The sequence below is a fragment of the Rhagoletis pomonella genome, unplaced genomic scaffold (genome assembly GCF_013731165.1).
Source record: "Rhagoletis pomonella isolate Grant_MI unplaced genomic scaffold, Rhpom_1.0 Rhpom_scaffold_00001, whole genome shotgun sequence".
NCBI classification, from domain to species: Eukaryota; Metazoa; Arthropoda; class Insecta; order Diptera; family Tephritidae; genus Rhagoletis; species Rhagoletis pomonella.
Window position 1 is genome coordinate 11,736,283 of NW_023458555.1, and position 13,353 is coordinate 11,749,635.

Sequence of the window (13,353 nt, forward strand, 5' to 3'; positions counted from 1 at the left end):
AAAAAACATACATACAGTGGTGGCCAAATAATTAAGGACATCTCTTCTTTTTAAGTTTTGCCTATTTATTTTTTTATTTATTTTTCTTTATTCGTTTTTTTACGAAAATATAGTTCATGCTACTACGAAAATCATGTAACTCAAAGTTTCAAACATTGCCAAAGATTTATAAAAATTCGTGAATTTTTATATTGTATATTGTACGAGGTTTGGAACTTTGAAGTTATAAGACTTTCGTTGTAGTGTGAATATTTTTGTAAAAAAAATAATTGGGGCAAAACTTGTGAAGAAATCGTCGCCTAAATTTTGTGCCCACCACTGTTATTCATACATACATATCTATACATGTATGAAAGAAATTTGTATTTTTTATTTATATATATGTATGTATGTATGTTTATTTATACATATACATATGCACATACATACAAATATACATAAACATATTTCTTTTTTACAATTATTTATTTAAAGTTCCCTGACTCTGTTAAACAAAATTGTGAAAGCATATTTTTGACTATTACTTTTATTTGTAGTTAATCAAGAAAATTATTTAAATACACTTTTTTTTAGCTAACAACCACTATTTAATAATATTCTATGCGTGAAATTTTAAATTCTGCAGATAACTTTTTGTTTTGCGTAATTGTTTTCTTAAGTGGAGATAATCTTAATATTACTACATAAACTTAAAAAAAAGATAAATGTATGCCGAACTGCCACTAATATTTTTATGTACTTCGTTTCACCGCCAAACTACTGAAATTAAATCACTTTTATCAAATAATAACATTTTCTTCTATATTTTTTTATTTTTTGGATTCCTGAAGGTAACATCATAAATAATTTATTTTTTCGGGAAACTAGCTAGTTCATTAGTTAGTTTCAAAAGAAATTCATAGTAAATAATAAGTATTTATGAAAAGCAGACTAGAAAAAGTTTCCATACAGAGATTTTTTTATGCTATTCATGTTTTTCATTAAAAAAAAGTAAAATTTTTCATAAAAGTATAATTCAATGTGTAATATAAACCAATTAAACATTAGTTACAATTTAGTCAAATCTTTTAACAATTTTTTTTTCGAATTTTTAAAAAATTTGCGTTGCTACAAAATCCTGTTGGTTTTTGTGAATTCTTGTTCTGACGGTGTTGTGAATTTTCGTCCACATAAAAAAATTTGCCAAATTTTTCTGGCTAAATTTGGAATCTATATTTAAAAGGTTTCTATTAAAGAACAAGTCTATTTTTTATAAAAAATTAACGAACATTTCCTTTTATCAATAACGTTTTGAAAATTGTGGAAAAAATCTATGCAGGAATTAAACTTTTCTAGTGTGTATGTATGTATGCCTACATTTCTTTCCATCCTTCACTAATTGCACTAGAATTTTTCTTATGGCTACAAATATAATAAAATAAAGCACATTGGTTTTTAATAAAGTGTATATAAAAGTATTCTAACATCGACTTTTCTCTTTAATGCAACGAAAAAAAATTCAACATTTCATATAGCATTGTTTTCTATAAAAATCATTTTCATAATTTATATAAAATATTGTTTATTTTATATATGCATATTTTTTATAAATTTTGTATAAATTGGTTTTTTTTTTTGTACAGTTCATTGTAGTATGTATATGATGAGTTTTTGGAATACTTAAATGCTAACATAAAAACAAATTCATATATCCTTTGTTTGGTAGCTTTATAAATATGTATATGTACTCGTAATAAATGTTTATACTTAACTACAAAGCTTTGAAGCGTGTGTGAGCGACATAAGCATTTTTCTTTTGAAAATCAATTAAAATGTTTCCCGAGTTTGTTTAAGGATTTGAATTTGCACTTCATAAACAGACAAATGAAATTTTGTTCGAAAAATGATCGGTAATCACCAGCAGCATTGCTAGGCTTTTGCAAAAGTTTTCGATGTTGCAATATTGCATCCATAGACTCGGCGACTTTAAGCACCCACACGCGCTCCTCTCACTGAGCCGGTATGTACAACTCTCACTGGATGGTATGAATCCCTTACATACACATAGATGTGTACATAGTTAAAAGCTTTTACGCCCCTCAAACCGCTGTGCTGTTGCCTGCGCACGGACCGTCCGTCAGCAAAATTGCGTTGCTACCAGCAACCACACCACCGCCACTGCCACCGCTCAGCGTTCGACGCGGCATCGGCTTGGGTGGCAATTGTGGCTTATGCAGACGCTGTTGCGCCACCGGCTGTTGTTGTTGCTGCTGCGCTTGCGCCTGTTGTTCGCGCAGCTGTCGTCGCTCCACCTCGCACACCTTCTCTCGCACAGTCTTTACGCGCTCCTGATACTCCACGTAGCCGGATTCATCGCTGCATTCCGAATCGGTATCATCTGCCGCACAATCGCGTGGTGGTGGTGCAGCTGCTGCCGCTAGCTGACGTTGACGTTGACGCCGTACACGTGATGTGTTGTTCGCCAAGCTGGTTATTTGGTCTTCCAGCGTGCGCACTTTATTTTGAACTGTTTCATTTGGCGAGTCGGGCAACGAACCCTCACTGCCGTTGCCCACTTTTAGCGTGATTGTGCTGGAGCTGCTGAAGGTGGTTGCATCGCTGTTCTGTCGTCGCTGTAGACGCGCCTCTAGTCTTTGGTAGATTTCATCGGCCGTTATGGGTGACGACTGCTCGTCGCTTGGCAGTTCAAAGAATTGTGCATTGTCTGCGTCCAGCAGCGCTGCTTGCTGTTGCTGTAGCTGGAGTAGCTGCTTTTCGTGGCGGTATTGCAGCGAGAGGTCATCCTGATTCGCAGTCACTGTGCTGGCTGTCTCACAGCCACTCGAAATGGAGCCCTCATCGCTATCGGCACCGCTGTGTCGCTTGCCCGTCGTCGTGCTGCTGTGGCCATCTTGCACCGAGCTGCTGTTTGTTGTGCTCGTGGATGCCGTGGAGGAAATGGATGACTGCATTTGGTGGCGGTATTGTAGCGGTGCTGATGCATTCGTTTCTATGCTGCTGCTCTCGTCGCTGCTCATAGACAGTTGAGCCATTTTGCGCATAGAATTGCGATGCAAAATGTTCAAAATAGTCGCTTGTCGAAAGTACATATCATCTGCGTCTAGGTAATCCTCCTCGCCATCGCTGCACACTCCATCGCGCCGCAGGCCCACATGCGTTTCTTCCGACTCCTCGATCGCCGCCTTTTCAGGCACTAGATCACCCTCGGGATGCGCCATCGGATCACTATTGATGGTCGGCAACAGGCTAAGTGGTTCTTCCTCGTCCTTCAGCGCGCACAAATCGCTAAGACTGCTGCTGGTATTTTTGTGCAGCTGCATGTCGAAGTAGGGCAGCAGCTCGGTCGCTAACGATGTACTCGGATCGTAGTTGTTATACTTGAGCAGTTTTTCGAAGTCATCGGAGTCATCAGAACCATAGCTATGACGTTGCTCCTCCGCCAACTCGGTGCATGCCGTCGCAGTAGCGCTTTGTTGGTTTGCACTTTCTTTGGTGGTGGCGGCCAGTTTGTTGTGGCAGCACACGTCGTTAGCCAACAACTGCTTGCGCTGCTGTGATTCGTCCAACGAAATGCTGCAAAGCGGACGTGCCTTACCGGTGCGTCTTATGGAGTGGCCGCGGCGACAGCGTCGACGTCCCAGTGTCATGGCGGGATAGAGTGAGTCTTTCTGACAGCATGGCTTCATTTCCGGCTCATTGGTCTCCTCAGCATCCTCGCCTTCTTCCTCGCCGATTGCCTCCTCAATGGCCATCAATTTAGGCGCTGACTTGGAGCGCTCCAGCGGTGGTCGATAGTTATTGCCGCCTACGCTAAGCAGAATTTTGCGTCGTGGCAAACTGGGGTTTTCGTACGCTGCATTGGCCAGGCTGAGTCGCGCATTCTGCTTGAGAATTTTCTCGCGTTTAAATTCGCGCAAAGCACGCTCCAGATTTTCCTGCCGAATAAAGGAAGATTAAACAAAACTTTGCATGTATTGAGGCAACAGTGCTCACCTTCAGTGTATGACAAATATCCTGCACCACCTTCTCCTTGCTGCAGAGCACCGCATGACAGCGCAGCTCGTGTTTCAGCTTACGTCCTTCGTGTCGATAGACCCAGCAGAAAATTCGTGGATAGTTCTTTGGCGCACAACAGTGTGTGATGCGATTAGCCCAGTACTCGGTGAGTCCGTGTTGACGTGTTGTTGCTTTCAGACCGCTGGCGCATACCTTGATGCGCATGATCATGTCGGGCTTATTATTTTGCGTGTAGTTGCGCCAGAGTGTATTCAGTTGCTTTTCAACGCAACCCTCACCTACGGGGGGAGGAAAGACGAAATAACTTGAGAGATAGGATGTGACTTTGGTAATTTAATTTGGTTTGTGTGAATGAATGAATATTTGAATAAATAAAGAAGAACAAAACATTTCGAAAAACATATAAAGCCAATTAGTCAGAGCAATGCTAGTAAGAAAGAGGTCAGGAAACTCTGCATCCCGGCAAAGCGCACTGGGAACAATCCTAATTTGTGTGAAGGATTTGCTTCAATCCGGCGACAGCCAGACTTCACAGTTGAATGCCAAATGCTGGGAGCAGGGAGCAGTGACACCGGTAGCAAAAGGCAACAAGGACCGCTACAGACCTGCTGTGGTTGAGTCGGTGACAGTAAGATATCTGTTAACGTGGTCGTCTGTACGATCTATTACTCATCGTTTGACGCCCAGCCTCCGCAGACATTACAGACCTGTGGATGTATTTTTGCTAACAAAAAACTATAGGAGGCGGCATAAAGCCTTGTGCCTGCACCTGAAGTGACCTTAAGAAGTTTAATATCGGGTATTTTGCTCACCATATGCGTTCATTTTTATTATATCTTCCAACCGCATTATCTAGCCATGCTTAGCGCCCGTATCGCCCAGCAGCTCGGACTAGAATTAGTAGGTCCTGACAGATTCTGCGGAAAAATACACTAAGTGGAGTACTGACTCATCGTGCCTTAACATCAATCCTATCAATATTTTAATGGAAAAACTAAGTAGCTGCATTATCGTCGTGCTGGCGGACCCTAAGGATAGCAATGCTTAAGTAAGACTTTCTACTTTTTCATGGCCTATCTCAGCAAACGCTGGAAAAACGACTTATTTCAGATTTTGGTTGAAGCGTGCCTTATCCCAACAAATGGTTCAAAATCGCCCTATCTCAGCTGCCGATATATTGGATTTATATTGAGATAGGACGTACATATATTTAATTCTGAAATAAACGACGATATACCCGCAAGTTTATCTGCACAAAAAAAATCTTATCATTTTTGGTGAGAAAAGCCCATGAAAACCAACTCTGGTTAACGCCTAAACTCAGTAAACTTGTTCATAGTTGGCTCGAGTTTAGTTGAAAGGGCTTTGCAGGAGTCTTGTCTTCGGTAAGGAGCTACACATTATTTTAAGGATTTGAGGTTTGCAGGATGCAGGCTTTTTAGACGCTGAGTTCAGGATGGTGAGCTCCTTTCGGTGCTATTTGAAACAAGTAAGATTGTAAAATGCTTATGGCAGGCCATAATTCTTCGGAAAAGAGAGATTGGCTTAACCGTTGGCCTGCTTAGGGCAGTGGAGGTCTTAAGCCACGCCTTAAGATTGTCCGTCCATCTGCACTTGATTTTAGTTTTAAAATGCTAGTGGATCACGGTACTCGGCCATCCCAGTTACGTTGGCGATCTATATCCCACACTTACTTCCGATAAGGGATACCAGGTTGAGAAATCAACCGATAGAACTGCTATAGCAGCCTTCATATTATGCCTGATGCTATGAACTCTAATGATGTATTCGGAAAAATTTACTTCCGAAGGACTAGTCAGTAGAACGTAATTGATTAAACCAGCCGGTGTTAAAGTAAGATTTATTTTTTGTTTTCGAGGTTTCCGACAGTTTACACTGGGACTTCTAAAAAATCCTTGTGCTAGTAGATCGTCTCCTTTCCAAATTAATAGATACTCCCGGTTCTGATTCGACGCTATACAGATCGACCGCTAAACTCTATAACTTTGAGAAATATACATATATTTGAGACATCGCGAAGCCAACTCTATGTTACTCCAAGTTATCACTCAATATGTACATTTTATAATCTGCTGGTAACTACATAAATAATTTGATTCGTTCTGACTCACCTTTGGCCCAACCGGTCAGCACATTGCCCAAATAAGAGACCTTGTACTCGGGATCTGGTATACTTATGTCCACACTATGCAACCGCTTGCCCCACAATCGTCCCAAACTGCGCGACAATGTACGCATAGTTTTGCTGCCCAATTCTGCAGCCGCTTCATCTTCACCAGCTGCCACTGTGCTATGATCGCAGAAACGTTCGAGGCCGTTTGAAGCGCGTTGCAGCTCATCGCAGGCAGTGTCGCCGTTCAATTCCAGCATATCGGTGAAATCTATTGTTGATTCGGCATCGTCGCCATCATTGCTGCTGTCAACATTGCTTGAGCTGACATCGGCGTCATCCTTGGAGTAAAGTTTGAAACGATCCAAATATGGACCGCTGACACGACGCCTACCACCGTACGTATGGAATTTGCCATCCACCTGCGCTTTGCTGTTCTGTTGCTCTATGCATTGTTGTTGCTTCTCAAATTTCTTGGCATGATGCTGATAAGTGTTGCCCAACAAGCGTGCAATGGACGAGCTCTTCACAAACGTGCGTTGGCGGGGAGATGTGGCGGTGTGCACGTTTCCTGTCGTTGCTGTTGCTGCTGTTGATGGACTGCCCGTGGCTGTTGATTTTTCCACCTGCGCTGATACCTGTGGCGTTGATGCATTTGCATTGGAATCTTTTTGGCCCAACGCCTTTTGACTGATGCGTCGCCCCAGTGTGGAGAACAGCGATAGACGCTCCTTAGTCGAACTCTTCTTCTTTGGCTCTTCTTGACTGCTGCTGCTGCTGTTGTTGTTGTTGTTTGCAGTCGCTGCTTTCTTTTTACTCTTCACCGTCTCTTTGTGTTGTTGCGTCTCTGGTCGGTTTTGTTGGTATTGTAAATGCTCATTTGTTAGCGTTTTCGAGTTCGCAAACATTTTCGAAGTCGTATTCGAATTTGAGTTCAATGCGTTGTTCGTTGCATTATCGGCCGCTGTGAGGTGATGATTGCTGCCATTCATGATTTTACCATTGATAAAATGATTGTTGTTGTTATTATTATTATTGTTGTTGTTAGACGACACAACAACAAAGTCGACTTCATCGCGCGATGGCGACATTTGACGGGCATCGTTGGCTGCGCAGCCAACGCTACTATTTTTTATAGTCGCTCTGTTGGCGTCCATTGTGTTGTTGTTGTGTTGATATTGCCGGCGCAGTTGCTGTTGTTTTTATTTATTTAGCTGCTGTTATGGTTGTTATTACATACAGTATTTTAGCAATTGGAATGCTGGAATGTTGTTATTGTAAATGTAAATATTCGCTGTTGTTACTGCTGTATTTATTGATTTTAATTATTTTTCATAGCTTTCACAGACCGTCTGTCCGACGCGACGTTTCAATCTTTATAATTTCCGCTTGCAATTTTATTCGGTATTGGTAATTGAAAATTGTTTTTACTTTTATTAATAATTGTAGCATAATACCCATTAATGTTTTTTTTTGTGTTTATCAACAATTTTCTTCTTCTTTCCCTCTTTTTCGTTAAATGCGCTCGCTGTACGTTGCTCGCTTTCTTTGCACTTTCATGCGCCGTGATTTATGTCTTATTATTGTTTTCTAATGTTGTATTTATTGATCTGCAACAGGAAATAATTTAAAATTAATATAGTTAGCTAAATAAAGTGAAGCATAAATGCGTTTATACTTATGAATTTAGTAGCAAGATGTAATACGAAAAGGTATGTTTGTATGTATGTATGTTTTATCTCAACTAGTCGTTAGCCACTAATTTATCCTATCTTAACTCTTTCGGCAGCACTGGTTTAAAATTTGAACCACATACATATGTTTGAGGTGTTGCGCGAAGTAAGGCAATTTTTTAAATCGCAAATATTTTCCTCAATTCTATGTGTAGCAAAGATGTTAAATATACATATATATAATTTGTACAACATGAATTAAATTTTTTTATTTTATTTCATTTTGTGTTATATTATTTTTAATTTATTTTATTTTTATAATCTTTTTTTTTTAATTTTTTTTTTTAGTTTTTATTCATATTCAATAAATTTTTATTATTACAAGCAAAAACCAGAACCAATTTTTCTTTGGCGCTTATTGGGCTAAAAAGCTCTTGAAATTTCCGTCCCTCAAAGAGTTAAATGCCGGGCGATGAACTCGATGAGTTATCTTAACCTTGAATTATATTAACTTTGTACTAACTCAGCCAAGCAAGATTGTTTCATTTTATCTCAGCGCTGTCAGACGAATTATCCTACGTCAGAAGCGCTTATTTACTTTGCAAATACAGGGAAAATAGCGCTGCGATCTAACTAGATCTATTGTGCTAACGCTTAAAGAGTCGCTCCAACCTTAGGCTATTGCTGAAATTAAGCATAGCTCACAAAATCTGAATTTCGCCTCCTCAATGAGTCCGATTTTCAGCAGATGTCCTATCAGGCAACCGGGTGGAGCTCTTAAACTCTCTCTGCTGAGATTTAGCGGTCGATCAGGGAGAGAGAGTTATGCATATTTTGGATTGCCTTTTGCCTTTATCGAGTTCCACTGCAGTGTGTCCTCTGGTCGGATGACAGAAAGGCTGAGGGCAGATAAGGCTTAGTTGGGCCCGCATCCCACTAGAGTGTCAGTCCTTTTGTTTCCATTGAAGCTCTCATGCTTGAGAACCCACTAACTCTGTTATCAGATCCTAGTTTTTCAGTACTGTCTACTAGCCGTGATACCGCTCTGCAAGAGTCAACGGCTATTAACGCTGCCTGGCTAACCGACATGATTTTTATTGTCATTAGTGAGTACAGACTACAATTCCGCCTGAGATACGGTTGGGTCGTCGGAATGCTTTTTGGAAATCTAAGCCCATAATCGCCGGCCGCGAAATTCCCATCCTCAAGTTGGGATCCATCATTGCCCCAAACTTGAGATCGTTCGCTGAATACGCCAACTATCGTTTTATAGCTATCCCTATCGGGTATTATTAGCTTGTAGGGTTTTATAAGAGGTCAACTTCGGTAGTATTGAGTCTGTTAGCTTTACTACGGAATCATTTGCGAATGGTGTTAGGACACCCAAAAGGGCCCCTAAGTCCCCACTTTTCAAGCTACTTAAACTCGGTAAAGTATAGCTAGAGGCGGTATGCTTGTGGTGTGGTGGAGCTTACCCAGAGTGATGCTGGAGGTTGCATGTTTGGCTTTTGGGTACCCGCCAGTGCTGCATAAATGACAATCGGTTTTGTCGCTGCATTGAATAATCATGCTTTGCCAAGCAAAAAAATGCCCGTGTGGCTTGTCTAGTATCACGTCTAGATATTTCGCCCCTTGTGAAAACTTAATCTCTGTCCCACTTGGCCAAATTGATCAAGTTCTTTTTGGTAAATGGGACGATTATGGACTTCATTGGCAAGCAAAGAGAACAAAGCAAGTTGCCTATTCGGATAGCTTGGATTTAGAACGGGCACGGTGAATGTTAATCCTTCAAAACTGAACTTATCTTGTTTACAAAAAAGACAAACACCCCTGAATTTTCCTTACCAAAGCAGGATAGGACTAGCTGAAATACATTACATAGCTTTGTCCTTGACTAAAAACTGACGGAGAAGAGCAACGCGGGGGAAATACCAAAAAGGGCCTAATAGCATTTTAAGTATACGCAACTACAAAAGCAACTTCTGGAAGAACTTTGAATTGTCACTGCTCGTCATTCCCATCATAGGGATCGGACCGATCGGCTCTAGTCTGAGAAAAATAGCAATCAGAAATTAATCGGAAGAGTGTATAGGATTGAATGCATCAGCCATCTTATCAGGAGCTGTAAACAGCTTCCTAACTTTTTCAGTCACACATGGGGTCCCATTAGATTAAGGGAATCATCAAAGCGGAAGCAGGCCGATTCAAGACGCGCAGCGATTTTAATTGAACTTTCATTCGAATGGACAGAAACGCTCCAACTCTGAAAGTATTCCATGCGGGTCGCGATGCTGGTAACAGAGGAAGATAAAGGCGTCCTCTGCGTTGGAAAGACCAGGTAAGGAAGGGACTTGGCTTCACTTAGCATTTCCAATTGGCATAAGTTGGCACAGTAGAGAAACGACCAAATCGCTTAGGCAGTTGCAGCCCCCGTAAAGAAGAAGAAGAATTATTGCTCAGTTATGTGCCCGGGAGATCAATCCGCGACTAGTCTCTATAGAGATTAGTTGCACACAATGTTTCGCATTTTTGCAGAGTAGTAAAAAATTTTAAATATTTATAAAAAAAAATTCAGCAAAAGTCTTTACAAATTGATTTCTTTAAAACATTTCAAAACTTCATACCTCGAAAGCGAATTTAAGTAATTAACACAATTTTTAAATTTACTTTCATTTGAATTTTTGTTTATTTTTTTCCATAAGCTTCGCAGCCACTGTTGCTTAGCACACAATTAGCACAATCAATTAGTGTTAAATTATTAACTAATAGCGCATTACCGACGGACATTAACACGAGCTTTAAATGGGCACACATATGAGGTATGTATGCATGTAAGTAGTAAAAAAAAACGAGATCACTTAATAATTAGTAAAATATTAGTTAGTTGGTTGAAAGCGGCGAGCTTTGCTTTGTGCAACAAAAAAAGTTGAATAGCTCAAAAAGCCGCACACTTGCACAAACACACACAAAATGCATTTTGCAATTTTAGAATTTTGCGAAAGTAGTTAATTTTTTTTTTTTAATTTTTCGCGTTAATTTATTTACGCTCGCTGATTGACGCGTTGGCTTATGAGGAAAGTGAACGACTAAACTGGCTAATATGAGCTCGTAAGTCGACAGACAGATGTGCTCGTACGGTGTGCTCACTTTACTAGAGCACTTTGGTTGTTTCCTTTTTATTTTGCATAAATAAATATAGGTGAATGTGTGCGTATATATGAATAAGGCTATATGGGTGTATGGAGCTGATGCGGTTTCTGTATGTTACAGATAATATATGCGTGTAGATAATTTGCTTAACATCACGTCGAAATGGTGTGAAATATATGTGTGTATGTATGTATGTATGTACACCACTCCAAATGTGTGTGTGCAGTTGTGCACTACAACCGCAACAACAAATCACCTGTTGTCCAATTTTTTTTTTTTTGGTGTTTAGATTATGATAAGATAATGCTTTCGAGCACACACACACATGTACATTAGACTGCATCACTCCCCATACAAAAAAAAAATCGCTACTGTTTTTCCATTGGAATTATAAAATCTATTATATTTTAAGGTTTCCACCAAAATATCTCGGAAAAATATTTAGATTTACGTGAGCTCGACTAATTTGAAAATACCTTCAAAAATTGAGTTTTTTACTAGTAAAAACAGCTTTTTTTGAAAAAAATACCTCAGATGACTGAACAGTTTAAGCATAAAAATATTTAAAAAAATTTTCTGCGAAATCATGACAATAAGATTTTGGATGCTATTTTTGAACTTTTTTCGAAGACTGGTTTTAGAAAAACCTGAGTAACTCAGCCAAAACCTTACCAATTTCGACTTGAGAGGTATCAATGGTGAGATAATTTCTCACCCTTTTAATTTCTTTGCGAATAAGCTCATTCAAAGTATCAAAGAGGAAGCTAAGATAAACGTGTGTCATTCCATGTTAAAATAAGATGTGCTGGTATTTGATAAAGAAAATATTGTGACGTGAATGAGTTTTTTTGCAAAGAAATAAAAAGTCATAAGTCTATATCGGTAAAGTTTTGGAGCAGCTATTCAAGTTTTTCTTACACAAATCTTTCAAAAAAGTAAAAAAAAAAACAACATTAAAAATGTTATTATTTGATTCCGTTGATAAAATTTTTTAATATTTTTATGTAGAATTTTTAAGCTTAAACCGTTTTGTCATCTGAGGGGATTTTGTTCAAAAAGTCCTTTAAGAAACTATTTTTATTCATAAAAAGCTCCTTTTTTAGAGGTATTTTCAAACCAGTCCAGCTCACTTAAATCTTAAGATTTTTCCGAAATATTTTGTTGGACGTCTTAACATATACATACTAGGTTTTGTAATCCCGCCGGAAAAACCGCAACTTTTTTTGGTGATGCAATCTAATGTACCTACATTCATATGTACGTACATACATTTTTCTATGTACTATATGTATGTATACATATGTATTTGAAAAGATTGCATGAAAGAGAGTTTGATTGAGGGGAGGCAAAATGTAGCCGCGCCGGCAAGTGTTGAGTTGGTGCCAAGTGGTGTTTGACCACTGAAAATTTTATAGCAAATTGAAATTAAAGCGAATAGTTATTATGTAGTAGTTATTAAGTAGATAATTATAATCTTTATTACCATGTTATTTTGGTAAATAAAATATGTTTATAAGTTTTCATACATTCTTACATATATGAGCATATTTCCAGAGTTGATAAATTTTTCGACAAAAACGTGTTTATGGTCGAAAATAGTGGCACACTTATCTTAGATAAAGCATTATCTTCAGTTTTGTGATAAAGAACAAGATTCCATCGTGAAATTGTATATAAAGTAAAACTTAAAAAATATACATATATGTACTAAAAAAGTAAAAATAACCACTCATGCTCATATACCCGTAGTTGCGTATGTAACGTATTTGCCACGTAGCACTAAACGTAGTCATCTAATAGGTTTATTCGCATGCGTCAACTTAAAGGTCATATTATTTGAAAATTATAAAATATTAACGTGGAATATATTTCTGCAGTATTCTTGACGAATATATTGAGGCGCATTCCGGTTTTCGTACGAATCGAAATTTTTCTATAGGAAATGATAGGAAAATTTCAAGATTGTCGATTCGTACGAAAACAAGAATACGACGCCCCATTAATTTCTTTATAACATATAACAATTTTAGAATGAATTTAGAGTGTGCTAATAAAAATTGTAAAATTGGAATTTTTGTTTCGCAAATCATCGTCATCTTATAACTAATGGAAGTTTTTTTCATTAGGTGGCACACTAGTTTCATTACTCTAGATTGGTTTGCTTTGAAAACAAGAACATTTTAACCGTTTAATGTTAAAATTTTGAACTAACTTAAACTTTAAAAATGAAAAAAAATCTGTAAATATCTGCATCTTTTTTTAATTTGGTGGCACATTCTTGAAACTTCATAAATATGTTGTATTTGATGTCAACGTACATTGCCGCTAATATGAAGATTCTATTAGAAAACTTCCCAAAGTTATTTAAAAAACAAAAAAAAA

The 13,353-nt window shown here is 38.5% G+C and overlaps 1 protein-coding gene across 3 annotated transcripts in view; it reads right to left on the reverse strand.

The window, feature by feature from the left end:
- Nucleotides 1-1,595: 1,595 nt before the first annotated feature.
- LOC118738959 overlaps nucleotides 1,596-13,353 on the reverse strand; it is a 139,191-nt gene continuing 127,433 nt past the window's right edge. For all 3 annotated transcript variants that reach the window (XM_036470042.1, XM_036470035.1, XM_036470026.1), the window contains exons 5-7: nucleotides 6,150-7,758; nucleotides 3,994-4,295; nucleotides 1,596-3,935 (exon numbers count right to left, since the gene is read on the reverse strand). In XM_036470042.1, the coding sequence (XP_036325935.1) occupies nucleotides 2,079-3,935; nucleotides 3,994-4,295; nucleotides 6,150-7,305 (3,315 nt within the window). In that variant the 5' untranslated portion in view covers nucleotides 7,306-7,758 and the 3' untranslated portion in view covers nucleotides 1,596-2,078. The remainder of the gene's footprint in view (nucleotides 3,936-3,993; nucleotides 4,296-6,149; nucleotides 7,759-13,353) is intronic.